This window comes from Citrus clementina, unplaced genomic scaffold (assembly GCF_000493195.1).
Source record: "Citrus clementina cultivar Clemenules unplaced genomic scaffold, Citrus_clementina_v1.0 scaffold_4, whole genome shotgun sequence".
Classification (NCBI taxonomy): domain Eukaryota; kingdom Viridiplantae; phylum Streptophyta; class Magnoliopsida; order Sapindales; family Rutaceae; genus Citrus; species Citrus x clementina.
Window position 1 is genome coordinate 22,932,249 of NW_006262274.1, and position 15,805 is coordinate 22,948,053.

At 34.8% G+C, this 15,805-nt stretch overlaps 4 protein-coding genes across 7 annotated transcripts in view; all 4 read left to right on the forward strand.

The window, feature by feature from the left end:
* The first annotated feature begins 110 nt into the window (after positions 1–110).
* LOC18043531 (WAT1-related protein At3g28050) lies at positions 111–2,637 on the forward strand. The gene is made up of 7 exons (XM_024186066.1): positions 111–540; positions 626–691; positions 810–923; positions 1,516–1,750; positions 1,857–2,015; positions 2,105–2,256; positions 2,343–2,637. Exons 1-7 carry the CDS (start codon positions 371–373, stop codon positions 2,524–2,526), a joined length of 1,080 nt encoding a protein of 359 aa, XP_024041834.1. The 5' UTR covers positions 111–370; the 3' UTR covers positions 2,527–2,637.
* Positions 2,638–4,349: 1,712 nt separating this feature from the next.
* On the forward strand, positions 4,350–6,463 carry LOC112099234 (WAT1-related protein At3g28050-like). Of its 2 annotated transcripts, none has more exons than XM_024186427.1 (7): positions 4,350–4,552; positions 4,636–4,698; positions 4,858–4,971; positions 5,191–5,425; positions 5,513–5,671; positions 5,793–5,944; positions 6,036–6,463. In XM_024186427.1, the coding sequence occupies exons 1-7, from the start codon at positions 4,359–4,361 to the stop codon at positions 6,187–6,189; spliced, it is 1,071 nt and encodes a 356-aa protein (XP_024042195.1). In that variant the 5' UTR covers positions 4,350–4,358; the 3' UTR covers positions 6,190–6,463. The 2 variants fall into 2 exon arrangements, with proteins under 2 accessions (XP_024042195.1, XP_024042196.1); XM_024186428.1 differs by having other exon boundaries at positions 5,797–5,944; positions 6,036–6,067.
* A 1,375-nt stretch (positions 6,464–7,838) lies between these two features.
* LOC18043533 (WAT1-related protein At3g28050) lies at positions 7,839–10,121 on the forward strand. The gene is made up of 7 exons (XM_024186504.1): positions 7,839–7,965; positions 8,085–8,147; positions 8,318–8,431; positions 8,578–8,809; positions 8,887–9,045; positions 9,303–9,454; positions 9,691–10,121. The coding sequence occupies exons 3-7, from the start codon at positions 8,382–8,384 to the stop codon at positions 9,872–9,874; spliced, it is 777 nt and encodes a 258-aa protein (XP_024042272.1). The 5' UTR covers positions 7,839–7,965; positions 8,085–8,147; positions 8,318–8,381; the 3' UTR covers positions 9,875–10,121.
* Positions 10,122–12,126: 2,005 nt separating this feature from the next.
* Positions 12,127–15,805, forward strand: part of LOC18043534 (WAT1-related protein At3g28050) — a 4,556-nt gene continuing 877 nt past the window's right edge. The window contains exons 1-7 of one of the 3 annotated variants that reach the window (XM_006438387.2): positions 12,127–12,480; positions 12,552–12,614; positions 12,785–12,898; positions 14,627–14,858; positions 14,928–15,086; positions 15,178–15,329; positions 15,483–15,676. In XM_006438387.2, the coding sequence (XP_006438450.2) occupies positions 12,302–12,480; positions 12,552–12,614; positions 12,785–12,898; positions 14,627–14,858; positions 14,928–15,086; positions 15,178–15,329; positions 15,483–15,636 (1,053 nt within the window). In that variant the 5' untranslated portion in view covers positions 12,127–12,301 and the 3' untranslated portion in view covers positions 15,637–15,676. The remainder of the gene's footprint in view (positions 12,481–12,551; positions 12,615–12,784; positions 12,899–14,626; positions 14,859–14,927; positions 15,087–15,177; positions 15,330–15,482; positions 15,677–15,805) is intronic. The other 2 variants (XM_024185555.1, XM_024185556.1) reach the window with 2 other exon arrangements.

The window sequence follows — 15,805 nt, forward strand, 5'->3', positions numbered from 1 at the left end:
GTTCTTATGATTGTCATTCTTTATATTTAAAATACTAACGTGTGCATTCTGTTTATTGCTTAGGTAAAAACAAGGAGAAATAGTTCATCGTATGTATTCTGATAATTGATTAGGTAAAAGCAATTAGAAATAGTGCATCAAGCAAATAAAGTACATCATACTTGACAAGGTATCCAAAATAAATAAGTAAATGTAGGATTTCTCCCGTCTCAACTCCTGATGTGAAATATTGAAATAACTGACTGCCTCTTTTAAAAAGAAATACAATTCACATCATCAGAGTCATAATAGTCGTTTCTAAAACCTTACAGGGGAAGCAAACCCTCCCCAAATTACAAATTGCTCTGCCAGTTGCGGGAGAGCATCACAGATGGGGGCAAGTGTAACAGCAGCCATGGTGACATTAGAGGTCTTGGATGTAGGCTTAAACACTGTAACAAAGGCAGCCATGAGTAGAGGTGCGAGTCATTTCATTCTTGTAGTGTACTCCAACATGCTTGCCATCTTTCTCCTCGTTCCTTCTTCCTTTATCTTCTACAGGTAAAGTATCAGACACTCTGCTTTAGCTGATCTCCAGAACCATATACATTACTTTTGTTCAATTACTTTTCCTCCCCTTTATTAGAAAAAGAACTCGACCCCAGCTCACATGGTCCATCGTCTGCAGAATCTTTCTCCTTGGCCTACTCAGGTACTAATTTATTAGTTAACAGAAGGAGTTTTCCGATCATATATATCCAGTTCGTATCGCAGGTCTCATGAATGAAAATGTGTGCAATTTGTGTAATAAGTTCTGAATATGCTTGTAGTTGCTGCGGGCAGATGTTTCATTATTTTGGGATAGAGAATGGCTCTCCAGCTCTGGCTTCAGCTATGATTGATCTAACTCCTGGCTTTACTTTCATACTTGCCATAATCTTCAGGTGACCCATTCTTCCTCAGTTAAAAGTTTTAAGCTTCATTCTTTTCTCACGGAGGGCTAAATTTCATTTCATTGTTTACAATTATTATTATTGAATGACGCGTTTGGTATTACGTGAAAGCAATCTCACCACCAAAATCAAAGTGCTTACGTTCATTTTGCAATTTGGATTGGTGGCCTTTCCTTTTCACTCGCCAAAGATGATTATCATTTCTGATGCTTTATTTTCTCTATGCAATCAATATCATCAAACATATCGAAATAAATATTATTAAATCCTAACAAATACTTTGACACCTTTCTAAATTCCAATGCAATGGAGAGTGCAATTGGAAAGTACCTCGGAAAGTGAATCTGTATGAGCCATGCTAAAAGGCACGTACACAGATACACTAGCTATTTTTGTCAATAATGCAATGATGTGAGATAATTAGGCGCCGGAGAGTTTTTATCTCTATGCGAATTTCCATGTGGTGGGGACAGAGCTCCTTGTATTGCAATTTCTTGCTATTGTCCAATATGTGTCAAGAAAACGCTTACTTTGTCGACAATCAATTCCCTATTAGTGTACTAACATGAAACTGTCGTTTTAGGATGGAAAAGCTAGAGCTAAGAGTGCAAAGCAGTCAGGCGAAGTCTTTTGGCACGGTGTTATTAATTGGAGGAGCTTTAATTGTGACTTTATACAAAGGCCTGCCAATTACAAGTGCTCCCTCGAAAAATAAGTTAATTAATGAACTTGTTCAATTGCCCCTATCAAACTGGACCATTGGAGGCATTTTTCTGGCAGCTCACAGTGTCATTCTAGCTATATACTATATTGTCCAGGTACACGTTAAACACAGTGCCGACGGCAACGCTCATTGACGTCAACAGAGATTTTGCCCGCAAATTTTAAATCATTAGCATTTTCTTTTTCTTTCTGGATATCCAGGCATGGATTGTCAGGGACTACCCAGCAGAGCTGATGATAACGCTCATTTGTTCCATCTTTGTAACCATATTGTCTTCCGCAGTCTCCCTGGTAGCCGAGAAAAACCCAAACGCATGGAGATTAAGGCCTGACATCGAGTTGATGGCAATTGGATATTCGGTAAGTAATTAAGGGGATGACCGCAAGCTTCATTTATGGTCTCTTGTTATTTAATCTCAGACTAACTGGATGTGCTATTTAATCTCTAGGCAATCTTCGCGGTATCTGTTAGAAGTGTCCTTCATACATGGGCATTGAGGAAGAAGGGGCCTGTCTATGTTTCCATGTTTAAGCCACTTGGAATGGTTGTTGCACTTGTCTTTGGGATTGCGTTCCTGGGGGATACTCTGTATCTTGGAAGGTGTGTGTGCATGATTCTCCGTGGCTTGCAATTCTTAAGAATTAATAAAGTAGAAATTATGATGAATTTCGTTTGTGCTTGTGCAGTTTTGTTGGGGCAGCGACTATAGCTCTTGGTTTTTATGCTGTGATATGGGGACAAGCCAAAGAAGAGAAAGTGGATGAAGATCACACAGAAATTTCTGGCTTCAAGCCATCCTCTCCATGTGTCCCTCTTCTGATAAATAAAAGCAACACAGAAGACAGTAGGGCCACGTTTGCTTCGGGGTAGAGAAGTGAGGACAGGAAATAATTTATTTCTTTTCTACTTTCCACTGTTTTGTTGGACCAAGTTTAATGGAATTGAATTTCAATTCCCATCAAATTGAAAAATTTGTATTCTTTATCAATGGCTAAGGATTTCAAATTTCTCATCTATTGAAACACAAAAATTCCAATATTATCCTCTAACTAAAATTAATTTTAAATAAATTAAAGTGTAAATAATTTATATTTATTTTCTTAAATTAATAGGATAAACTTATTGTTAAAAAGAAAAAAGTAATAAAATGTGTCGCCAGATAGTCACTGGAGACTCGCCGGAGGTGCACTTTACCATCAAAACCGATACCAATTGAATTTTTATGAGCCGATCTATAACTCTATGGAGTTAGAAATGCTAATATATGTTGTTATTTACCTCAAGTCTTGTTTAATTGCTTGGAAAAATCTTAACTCTCATATTTTCGATTATATAGTGTATTTTCTGCAAAATTAATATTTTCAATGAGTAAATCATCCATTTCTGATCATTATTATGTATTTAACGCAATGAAAAATGGCGGTCAACGGTGACATGATGCTGTGATTTAAAAAAATAAAATTTTCTATGTAACTAGGTAATTTCTAGATTAAATTAATTCATAATTTAATTATTTTTTTATTTATTAACAATATTAACATTAAAGATAGTGGGTATATTTGTCCAAACAAAAAATATGTAATCCCTTTTCCTTTCAAATTTAATATGAAACCAAATAATATCAATTAATTTTTGTACTCTTCTCCTCTCATCACCTCTCCACTCCTCTCTTTTTTTCTCCTCTCCTCTCCTTCCCTCTCTTAAAACCAAACACTACCTAGGAGTATATAAATAGATTCACATTATCGGTGAAGAGTAGTATTCATATTACCATTGATCCATTTAGGTAAGAGAAAATTATGCATATCGCCGGACAATATGCGGTACTATACTACAGTGAAACAGTTCCATCCCAATAATAATGGTGGAGAATTTTCATTTTGCTAGCAAAAAAAATCAACCGAATTCTCGATGTCATATCAGGAAAAAAAAAAAAAAAGGGCCCCGCTTGGTTGAAAGTGGTGAAAGAAAGCTACTTTTGCGGACACCATACTTGCAGTTATTTTAGTTCAGCTGGGACCGAAATCTAGCGTAAGTGAAACGTTAAATTTGTGGTTTGTGCCTTGTGAGAGGGAAAGGAGCTAATAAATCAAGAAAAATGATTTTGAGTTGTTTTTTTCCTTTAGATATATGTACACACACACACACACACACATGGCTTAAAATTTCAAAAAGTAAATAATCATTATTAAATAAGGAATTCGAATGAAAAAAAAGAAAAAGTATGAGACGATTATGATAATGAAATTGATACTTTGACATGTTTGTAGAACTTACATATTGATTAAATTTATATGATTTATCTATAAAAAAAAAAGAAAATCAAGATAATTTCAATTTGAAAACTTGTGGGCCGTCTTTTATCAGTTAATGGACTAAACTGTCATATACACATATATGCAGCAACAGTAAATCTCAATTTATACAACTTTTATGTAAGGAATTTAAAAAAAAAATCAAAAAATGCTTTGCTAATTACGTAACGCGTGCATTTACAAATTTCAAGAGTTATAGATTAACAAGCAAGAGTGGGCTAATGATTGTGATGTTACAATCATGCCCCCACAAAAGCAAGATTGCGAGTACTGAAGTGACAATTATTGACCACTTGCGGAATACTTGAAAGGTAATGAAGCTAAGGTTGCAAATGATGCTAGACAAGCACCTATTCATATGTGTGTTGCTGAGAGAGAGGGAAAGATATGGGAGTGGATATGGGTAGTATGAGGGCTGCGTTGCCTTCTGTGGGCATGGTGATAGTATTACTGGCTCAAGTTAGCAATATGGAAGTAATCAAAGCAGCCATGTCTAAAGGGATCAACAAATATGTCATCATTGTCTATTCTGATGCCCTCTCCAGTCTCTTTTTTCTTTTCTGTTCCTTCTTATTCCACAGGTCTTTATATCTCTGTCTTCCTCTCAGTTCCGTGATAACAAAGTGTTTGTATCTCTTGTCTACTGACGCCCGCTGCTTTGCAGATCAGAGCGTCCGCAACTCACATTATCCATTCTCTGCAGTTTCTTCTTGCTTTCGGTTTTTGGGTCAGTTATCTGCTTCTACATTGCTTCTCTGGAAATTTCAAGTACTCATTTTATGTTATAAACATGAAGCAATTTTTTTTTTTTTTTTTTACAGCAAAATTATGTGACTTAAATTTGCATATTTTAATTTCCCCTGCTTTGTTCCATTTTTCCATGCAGATGTTCTTCCCAGATTTTCTCGTTTGTTGGTATCCAGTACAGCTCTCCTACACTCAGCACAGCCATGCTTAACTTGATTCCAGCCTTTACCTTTGTGCTCGCGATCATTTTCAGGTTCTTCTCCTTTTTTGTTAAGAGTCTTAAAGTGCAAGATTCGTGCAACATAATCTGTTTGGTAGAATCTGATGCCTTCCATTAATAATTTAGTTCTTCATATAGAAATATCAAATGTAACTTTACAAAGAAGATAATTTTCTATACAAATACTTCGTTGCTCAAGTCATCCAATCATACCACATTCTAATAAATTTTGCATGAAATCGGATTGTTTAGATTGGAAAAGCTAAATTGGGAAAACAAAAGCAGCCAAGCTAAGTCCTTGGGAACCTTTGTGTCGATAGGAGGGGCATTTGTTGTGACATTTTATAAGGGCCCTCCACTTATAGGGGAACTTTCACACAGTGGTTCACCTCGTCGGCTTCTTCTTTCACCACAGTTAAGTTGGATCCTAGGAGGATTCTTCCTGGCAGCTGAAGCTTTTATGAGTTCAGCATGGTTTATTTTACAGGTTTGGCCCTTTAATTTTCTCTTCTACAAAGCTCAAGGGGTAGTTAAAAGTACATGTTGACTTTCAACTTTTTTTGAATTTTGGCAGGCATTAATCCTTAGAAAGTTCGCAGCAGTGCTTATCATAATGTTCTACCTATTCTTCTTCAACACCATTTTGTCTACAGCTTTTGCTCTGATTGTAGTTTCCGAGCCAAGTGATTGGAAGCTAGGACTTGACATAGGGCTTGTTGCTGTTTTGTACTCAGTAAGTGTGTATCCATTTCTTTCCTCTACTTTAATTCCAAGATTTTTTTTTTTTTTAACGAGGCTGTTAACCATTGTCAAGATTCATAATCCTGATATGATCTTCATTTCTTAACCTGTAGGCAGTTATTGGCACTGGGTTTCGAGTTGGCTTGTGCACATGGTGCCTGTCGAGAACTGGACCTCTTTATGTATCAATGTTCAAGCCCTTGGCCATTGTCTTCTCTATTGTCATGGATGTAGTCATTGTAGGAGACGCTTTTTGTCTTGGAAGGTACTATTGATCAATTTCTTTTCAAATGATTTTCGCTTTAACTCCAATTGGTTCACATATGTGCTGGAACTAACATGAAATTTCTTTGCAGTTTAATTGGAGCAATGATAATTGTAGCAGGATTTTATGCAGTGATGTGGGGAAAGTCCAAAGAAGAAAAGACCACTGAGGATTGTGGACTAGGAAGTGTCAATTCATCCAGGGAAAAGGTCCCTCTACTGCAAAACAGGATAGAAGAGAACTAGCATGTTCTGTGTACAGGTTTTTAACAGAATAGTTCTTCTAATTCTTGGATAATAATTTGTGCATCAGCAATATTGATGCACTGTGTTATTTAGCTCCCTGAGAGTGAGAATTGATTGAAGCTAGGGGGATTATAAATGAAAAGCTCCGGCCTAAAATCTTTTCAAGATCTTTTCAGGGGGATTAAGGTAGAATGAATTTTACAAAAATGGGTAAAGAGTACGCCAAGCATATTTATAATGTTGTTCTGTCAGCTCACTGACTATTGATTAAAATACCCTGTTCATATTTGCTTATTTCTGTTAATCTTTCATCTAAATATGCCACTGAGCTTTTAGGAGTTTCACGACTCCTTATTACTCTACAATCCTCGTAAAATCCCAAAACCAATCCGGTTGAAATTACATTAAAAAAGAATATCGCCTTGAGTATTGAAAAACCATCTAAGGTTATACATTTATCAGAGTCAAAAGCTTTTGAATTTAAGCCGTTAAGTGTGAGAAGTGAAGTACATTGGTGTTGGGTTCAAGTTTTTATGCACATTGCTTGGAGCAATCACTGCCCTTCACCAACTTTTACTCTAATGTGGGGAGATGAAAGAAGAAAATGCAGAAAAAGATTTTCAATAGGGAGATGTTTCTAATTATTATAGAGATAAAAGGTCCCCTCCAAAGGAAAAAAAATAATAATAATACAAATAATATCTCAAATACGCCTGTGATTCCTTCACTTGTATTTTATATTCCTTTTCCTGCATTATACGCTTTGGATGTGGATGTTTTACAAAAAAATTCTAGGTTTCGTTTTCCTCCCCTTGTTTTGTTCGGCAATTGGTTTGTGGGGTCCATATGTTCATAAACAATCACAACTTCATTACTAAGTGATATTTTAGTCCAATAATATTGCCATCCAAAATATCTTCATCCGGGATATTGGCCTGAGTGATGTAAAATAGTTCATATTTTTTAATATATTGAAGCCAAAAAAGTAGTTAGGGAACTTTTAATAAATGTCCCTTAGATGATTTATCTAATAATTATAAATACTAAATTTTATAAGTTTTTATTAATTTTTTTATTATTTATTTTTTTAGTATAATTTTTGAAAATTAAATAAATTATTTTATCTCTACTAACAAAAATTTAAATTTTAAACTTTTGAAATTTTTTAAATATTAAATTATCTAAAATATTCTTTATTTATTTGACAATGTTATTTCATTCTTTTTATAGTATAACTTTAAAAAAACTTATCTATTAAAATAATTTTATAATTTTCATTAGAAGTTTTCATCGACAACCAAACAAGTAAAATTTTTTAGATAAAAGTTTTATTCATAAAAACCAAATAATAAAAAATTTATTTAAATAACTTATATTTAAAAAACTATACCAAAAGTAGCTTGAAAGAAGTTGGGATTTTCTCACTGGGATATAACTCTATAAAAGCAGGTGAGAAATGGGATACAGAGAATGTGTCAGCTTATATGTTAATTAATAATAGCTTCACTGAACTCACCAGCTGCTAAGCTTGTTTTTGCTTCGTAGTCCGGGAGAATTTGTCAATCAAAGAACAAGAGAGGAGGTGGGAATGGACCTGCGCAGTATGAGGGCTGTCTTACCTTTTATGGGAATGGTGATAGTAATTCTGGTTCAGGTTGGCAATATGTTTGTAATAAAAAAAGCAATATCTATAGGGATCAACAAATATGTCATTGTTGTCTACACTGATCTCATTTGCAGTCTCATTTTTCTTCTTTTCATCCTGATTACTCACAGGTCTGTATATCTCTATCTCCCTGCTCGCCAGTGTGCGCTAGGTATTAGAAGGTTATTTGTGGAAGTCCTTAGCTAAACGACTCTTGTTTTGTTGTTATTTGTTTTCTGATGGTTGGCAGATTAATATTTCCAACAGTGACCACATCTGTTCTCTGGAAAATCTTCTTGCTTTCATTGATTAGGTTTGTAACTGGCATCTACAGAACTTGAGTATAAGTCAATAACATGGCCTAATATTTCGTTTTGCCATTAAACTTGATAGCTCTCGTTCTATTTCCATTTCTTTGTTAACTTGAGCAACTAATACGAAGACATAATTGCTGATTCTATTCTCCTTCATTTTCTAATGCAGCTGTTCATCCGATTTCTCCTCATAGATTGGTTTACAGTACAGCTCCCCTACACTCAACACAGCCATGCTCAACCTAATTCCAGCCTTTACCTTCATACTTGCTATAATTTTCAGGTACTTCCCTCTTTTCAATTGAGAGTCTATGAGTGCCTAATTATTAATGTATGGAAAGTTCTGCATGACGACCATAAGTTATAGTTATACTGATGTAATTATGAAAATGGTTGAAAGGTATTCTTTTTGCTAATATTTTGTTGTAGGATGGAAAAATTGAAGTGGAGAAGCAAAAGCAGCCAAGCAAAGTCATTGGGAACTATAGTGTCCATAGCTGGTGCATTCGTTGTAACATTCTACAAGGGCCCACCCATTGTCAGGCCCCGCTTAGACATTGCCTCACTTGATCAGATTCAGCCCCTGCAGTCTAATTGGATTCTGGGAGGATTTTACCTTGCAGCTCAAGCGATTTTGATTTCAGCTTGGTATATATTACAGGTTGGGCCTTTTGCACTTCTGCAATGCTGAGTAATGAACAGAAAATGATGGCTTTTATTATTTTGGAATTTTTTCAGGCAATAACTCTCAAAGAGTTCCCAGCATTGATTGTCATGCTGTGTTACCAATACTTCTTTAGTACCATCCTAGCTGCGATGTTTTCTCTGACTGTGGTTACAGAACTGAGTGCTTGGAAGCTGAGACTTGATGTCGGACTGTTTGCTATTGCATACTCAGTAAGTATATGGATACCTCTTCCTTCTATTTCGGTTCCAGAACTATAGATAGAATTTGGCTCAGAGCAGTTATTCATTTACTTAAGACTCAAGTTTTGTTATGAGTGGTCCAATAAACAAATGCATTACATCATATTAACAAATTGTACATAGCGTCAATAGGTACTTATAGGTTGATGGCTGCAAAAAAATCACTTAATCAGGTACTGGTTTCTCCAGGTGATTTTAAAATATAATTGTCATTTTTTGACCTGCAGGCAGTTATTGGGGCTGCTTTTCTCACCACCTTGTTGTTATGGTGCCTGATGAGAGCTGGACCTCTCTATGTTTCAATGTTCAAGCCCCTGGCAATTCTCTTCTCTAATGTCATGGGTGTTATCATTTTTGGAGATGGTCTTTTTCTTGGAAGGTATGGTTTTATCAGCTTTCCTCACAGAATACCTGGTACTGAAATTTTATAACGCATTGGACCTCCAGAAAATTGAATGATCAAATAATTTTACAATCTTCATTTGTTTGCATATATTTGAACTGGTAGTATAAATGCAAAAATAGGACAAGTTAATGAATGATTTGACTGATTTTATGATCAAGACTTAGTGCTTTCTGTCCTTTTCCTGAAAGTTAATGTCAAACATGTTGCAGTTTGGTTGGAGCAGTTATAATTGTAATTGGATTTTATGTTGTGATGTGGGGGAAGGCCAAAGAAGAAAATACGATTGATGACTGTGGCACGTGGAGTTCAGAGTTATCCAGTGAAAAGGTTCCTCTGTTCCAAAACAGCACAGAAGACACAAAGTGCTGCCCTTCAGTGCAGAAATTTGCTTGAATAGTTTTAGTTCTTTATGACACCCATAAATATCAATCTGTAGATGTCGTTACTTCCTTGAGAATTTAATGCTGTAGCTACCCGTTAAGTGAGCTTTAATTGGATTCATGTGGTATACTTATTGCAAGAACATGTAAATAGTAGCTTCATGGCATATCCTTATAGTTCAGTCAGCCTAGTGAGTTTTTGGTGGATTTACCATGTAAACACTGATTAACTTGGAAATATAACTAAAGGATGTGTTACACATTGTCTACTGTTATAAAAGATAGTACTACAAGCTCTGCAACACCAGCATGTAACACCTCAATTTAACACCATCCTGTAACACCACGATTTAACACGCGAAGAACACGTGGTAATAGGAGGTTACTTACAAATTGAAATCCTTATTAAACAGGTCAACAAATCCACAAGTCGAATACCTCAAATTTTATTAAACAAATCAACAAATCCAAAAGTTGAATGCTTGACATTTTATTCGATGCCATAAATGTAATAAAAGTCTCAAAACTCTCCAATTACAAGTTCAGAAGACTAACAAGCTTAAAGGAAGTAGAAATTCATCATTTTTTTTATTCAACTAACAAAAGTAAATAAATCTCTAATTCCAGATGGAGGCACACCTCTCAACAAGTCACTCACTCTACAAAAAGTAATGACGATGAGTGAGCCGTCAACTCAATAAATAAAATCATTCTCAATACACTAGGCTTATCAAGTAGCAAAGATATTGCAAGCTTTCTTTTTTATTAAAATACATATTATAAGTCATAAATTTCATAAAACAACATATTACAACAAGATAACATAAATTCATGGTAATTAAAAACTAATAATTAATCATGGGAGCAAATCGTATAGCATATATGGAGAAGAAGAGGTTAGCTCATGTCAGATAGTGTCACATATACTCTCAATGACCAAGCCAGAAACAGAATCAAAATCAAAATAATGGACAATAGTGTCAGTTTCAAAAATCCATATAAAATAAAAAATAAAGTCAAATCTTATGAAACAAAATTTATTCAATAAGCCCTACATGTCTAGTTTACAGAAAGATAAGATTATTCTCAAAAATTGTTTTCAATGGCCATGATTTAATACAAAATATTCATGTTGTCCAGAAAATTCTATAACATGTTTCTTACAGCTAGAGTTTCAAATTAAGCATATATTCACAACAATAAAAACATAAGCAATAAAGACTCATCAATTAAGAAGCTTCTAATTAAACTAAGATCTCTAACTCTATTGCAGAAATGGAGAAGGTTGCTACGATTGATTTAGAATTTAGAACTTGTTGGAGTTGAGAGAGAAGGAAGATGAAGTGATGAACAATGAAAGAAGTGAATAAATCTATATTCCTTCTTTCAAGTCCAGGTTGTCAACCAAGCATTAACAAACACAAAGCAAGCAAATAAAAAATATAAATATACATGTAAAGCAAGCTTTAATAAAACAAATTTAATAAAATAAAAAACAAATATAAAGCAAACTTATTATAATAAGTGTAATCATGAATACAAAGCAAATTTTAATAAATTTAATAATAAATTAAAGTGAACTTTAATAAAGAAAATTTAATAAAACAACAATAAATATATAACAAGCTTAAACAAATGTAATTATGAATGTTCATAATTACATCTTTGAATAAATACAAGCCTTTATAATAAATGTAAATAATAAGGTTATTGTTATATTGGAGTTAATTTATGGTGGAATACGAACCTTAGCCACACACGCAAAGTAATAAATAATAAAAAATTTATTATAATTTTAATTGTGTAGTTATGAAGAGATGTTCTATCTTAAAGTAGTTTCAATATAGACATACCCACATAATAAATGCGTAACAAATGTAAGTAATAATAAAAACATACATGTCTTGTGTAATTAATACATGTAACATTAGGAAATTCTTGGTAACTCTAATAAAATTAAAAAAATCTAGAATCATTCCCTAAAATTTCTTAATAAACTAATAAAAAAAAATGACACTTCTTATTTTCTCACTGACAATAATCAAGATAAAACTATGATAACACAATGATACCATACCAAGCTGAATCCAGATATTGAATGATCATCGAGCACTGTTATAGTACGACTGTAATACCATTGGACCCCAATAACCATAATTATTAATAAAGATAATCCGAAGGCGTTACACGGCTAGCCCTGCAACCCACTTAAAAGTCAATAATCAATCACTGATTAGTAATTATATTTATCTCATTTAAAGCCATAGATTGTTCATTCGTAACATAAAGGTCCCTTCACCAATAACAAAGTTCATTATTAACTGTCAACGCTAAAGAAACAGTTAGAAAATGGAGTAAACATTTGATACGTGTCATCAAGAAAATAATCTTTCTGCCCCAAATTCCAGAGCCCGTACTGGCAATCGGAGGGAGAGAAGAGATGGGAAAAGTTGGTTTAGCGCCAGTTATTGGGATGATGATGGCAGAGTGCGCTCAAGTTGGGCTGATGTTTGCCGGCAAAGCAGCCATGTCTGATGGGATGAGCAACCTGGTCTTCGTTTTTTACTCCAACGCATTCGCCTCTCTCGTTCTCCTCCCCGCTTCACTTCTCTTCCACAGGTTACTTATCCTTCGTTAATCTCAAAGATCAAAGCTTCTCATGTTTTAATCAATTCATCATCTCTATGCAGATCACAAATTCCTCCACTCACTTTGCCTATTCTATCTGCTTTCTTCCTACTTGGCTTTCTTGGGTATGCTAAGTTTTACTTCTTTGACCTTGTGGCTGGTTTCTTTTTGTTTGATTATAATAAATTTTCTTGCTTTTACTCATTCACATGCGGCATATACTGTGTCACAGTGTTAGTAATAATCAAAGATGTTGTTTGTTAAAGGGTTTGTTGTTTTATTTTACTTCAAGCAGTACTTCGTCTCAGTTTTTTGGCTACGCTGGGATTTACTATAGCTCACCTACACTTTCCACGGCTATGCTTAATCTTGTTCCGGGTTTTACCTTCATTCTTGCCATCATTTTCGGGTAATGTTCCCCCCTTTGCTATGATCATTTTGACTTTCTCTTGATTTTGTTCATTGGAGTCTGTTTAGGAAGTTTATGTTACTGATGCAAATTAATTGCAACCAATAATATAATCAGTTCTCTTTCTCTTCATTTGTATGAGTGTCTGATTCACTACTTCAATTGCATAATTAACTTTTGTGAGCCCCAATTATAGGCTTGCAATTACATATTAGACATACTGCTGAAATTTGCTAAGAGTGTATTCCAGTTACAAAATAATGATTATCCAGTCTGATTCGTGGATTAGAGTAGTATGCTATTTGTAATTAATCCACCATGCAAGGACAAATGGGTTCCTGTCTTTCCCTCCTTAATTATTCATTCTTTCAGACATCAATACTTGATGTGGAAAAGGTTTTGCACCCAATCAATCAGTGACTGCAGTTTGGAGTTAGCGAAGGAATTTCAAAAGAGCTGCTGATAATTAGACAGATCTAATGTTATTGCTGAAGTTGCACTATGCCTTTTAAGCTATTAACAAGGGGCTGATGAGTATGAGGTCACAGATAAGCTGAAATCGCTATGTTGGTCTTGCAGCTTAGACAATATGTCCTTAAGGGAGAAGATACTCAAGCTCTTGTTCTGATTCTGACCCAAGCTTTACCTATACTGTTCTAGAAAACCAAAATCCTCTTACTATTCTGTTAACATACCTCTTCTCCATTCCTATTTATCTTACTACACTGTGGATGTGGTACATGCCCCCTCCCAGTTTATTAAAATGAAAAATGCATGTGTGGATAATCTGCCCCAAAGAGTTATAATCAATTCAGCACTGAACTTAAAGGAACCATGATATGTGATGTCTTCCATTCCTTAAGTCTGTTGCAAGAGATTTGCTTGCTGTAGAATTAAAGTGGCAATGCAGGTGGGTCTGGCTTTTAAAGTTTCGCGGCCTTCTCCCTTCTATTGCAAATTTGGGAATGTAATAACATCGAGGAGAATTATTTGATCTGCTGCCTCAGCTGATGAAATATAATAGGTCTGTATGTGCATTAGCGCTGATGTTGAATTTGCAATTACTGTTTAGTTATGGTCATGAGACTCATGACTCAATTATTGATAGATATTGTTATCTTTGAAATACTGGCATTTAGGCATTATGGTTTCTTTCCTTAAGATGGTCTTCAAGGACATTATTTAAGGGGGGTTAGTTTTGCTACTAATTTAGTGACTTCTTCTGTGTTGCTAATAATTTAGAAACAATGACACAGCCACAAACTCTTTTACTAACAATCGTTTTACAAACTGATGCGGCATAACATGATTTGTTGAATAAAATCACCACGTGGCTCCATTAATTATTTTTATTATTCTATATTTTCATTCAAACAATCATATTGTGCCACATTAGTTTGTATAAAAATAGTTTGTGGTCATAATGTTACTCCTAATTTAGTGGATTCTTTTGTTGCCCAAAATCACATCTTTTTGTTTTTTCTTATTTGAGCTCCTCTGATAGTCATATCATCTGAAGAGTTCTTCAGCGACTGGATGGTTGAGCTACTTTTAGTTTCCTTTCTCTGTCAGACTTTTCTATCTCAAAAAGTTTTGACTCTTGTTTTAATTAATGAATGTGCTAAGTATGGTAGAAAACTTTGGAACAGAAAAAGACTCCTAAGTTGCTTAGAGTGATATTTTTATTGCTACTGATGGATATAAAATGATTCAACTTGGTGATTTCAGGATGGAAAAACTAGACTGGAAAAGCTCCAGTAGCCTAGCCAAATCAGTGGGAACCATAGTGTTAATTACAGGGGCATTTATCATGGCATACTGTAAGGGACCCCACCTTCTGATGACATCTTCGCCTCCAAACTTGTCCCTTCAATTTTTCGTGCCGCAAACAAACTGGGTCATTGGTGGATTGCTCCTTGCCATTGATTGTGTGTTCACTTCAGCATGGCTCATTGTACAGGTTAGATTCTTACGAAATAGCGAGAGTGAAAACCAGTTATAAGATTGATGTCTTTTTCGTATATTTCAGGCCTCAATCCTTAAGAAATTCTCAGCTGAGCTGATCGTCGTCTTTTTTTACTGCTTCTTTGTGGCCATTCAATCTGCAATACTCTGTTTGGTTATGGAAAGAGACCTAAGTAGCTGGAGCTTAAAACCTGGTGTGAGGTTAGTTGCTGTGCTATACTCGGTAAGTAGAAGTAAAAAGAAAAAGAATGTTTTATCTACATGCTTAAATTATATTCACTTTTTGTCTTGAAACCTTAATATGGAAAATGCAGGCTGTTTTTGGCTCTGCATTCCAAGTTGGTGTTTGTACCTGGTGCCTGCACAGAACTGGGCCTGTATTTGTAGCTATGTTCAAGCCCTTGGGTATTGTAATTTCAGCTGTGGTGGGCACCATCTTCCTAGGAGAGACAGTCTACCTTGGGAGGTACATTTTTTTTTAATTTTGGGTGGTGTTTTGACTTGTATAAGAAGTTTTGTTTGAACATGTTACTGGTCAGATTTCTCTTATTTCCTGTCCTGATTTTCTCCTCCTCTTCTATTATAAGAAAGTGATCATTCCATTTTTAATGTAATGCAGATTTATTGGAGCAGCTGTAATTGTTACTGGTTTTTATTCTGTGATGTGGGGAAAAGCCAAAGAAGGGAACTCAGGTGTGGAAACTGGAGTAAGAAGCTTAGAATCAAGCAGCCAAAAGGACCCCCTCTTGCAAAACAACTTTGAAGAAACATAAAAGTTTTGCAAAAGAGAAAAAGGCCTACAGAAAAAAATTGGTAATTTTCACCATCTTTATCTGGAAAATAGAAAGAGGAAAATGTTTAGGAACATTTATCTGGAAAGCTACCTCTGTGCAGAAATTAAGGTTTGAGCTTAAAATGGACTTGGTTTTGCTTATCTTGAGG

What these genes read in the sequence shown, in the direction of transcription:
- LOC18043531 (XM_024186066.1), top strand. Translation starts at nt 371, where the DNA reads ATGGGGGCAAGTGTAACAGCAGCCATGGTGACATTAGAGGTCTTGGAT. An exon ending in TTTCTCCTTGGCCTACTCAG is followed by an intron (nt 692 to 809) that starts GTACTAATTTAT and finishes ATATGCTTGTAG; the next exon opens with TTGCTGCGGGCAGATGTTTC. An exon ending in TGATGGCAATTGGATATTCG is followed by an intron (nt 2,016 to 2,104) that starts GTAAGTAATTAA and finishes TTTAATCTCTAG; the next exon opens with GCAATCTTCGCGGTATCTGT.
- LOC112099234 (XM_024186427.1), top strand. Translation starts at nt 4,359, where the DNA reads ATGGGAGTGGATATGGGTAGTATGAGGGCTGCGTTGCCTTCTGTGGGC. An exon ending in TGTTCCTTCTTATTCCACAG is followed by an intron (nt 4,553 to 4,635) that starts GTCTTTATATCT and finishes GCTGCTTTGCAG; the next exon opens with ATCAGAGCGTCCGCAACTCA. An exon ending in CAGCATGGTTTATTTTACAG is followed by an intron (nt 5,426 to 5,512) that starts GTTTGGCCCTTT and finishes GAATTTTGGCAG; the next exon opens with GCATTAATCCTTAGAAAGTT.
- LOC18043533 (XM_024186504.1), top strand. Translation starts at nt 8,382, where the DNA reads ATGCTCAACCTAATTCCAGCCTTTACCTTCATACTTGCTATAATTTTC. An exon ending in TGTTTGCTATTGCATACTCA is followed by an intron (nt 9,046 to 9,302) that starts GTAAGTATATGG and finishes TTTGACCTGCAG; the next exon opens with GCAGTTATTGGGGCTGCTTT. An exon ending in GATGGTCTTTTTCTTGGAAG is followed by an intron (nt 9,455 to 9,690) that starts GTATGGTTTTAT and finishes AACATGTTGCAG; the next exon opens with TTTGGTTGGAGCAGTTATAA.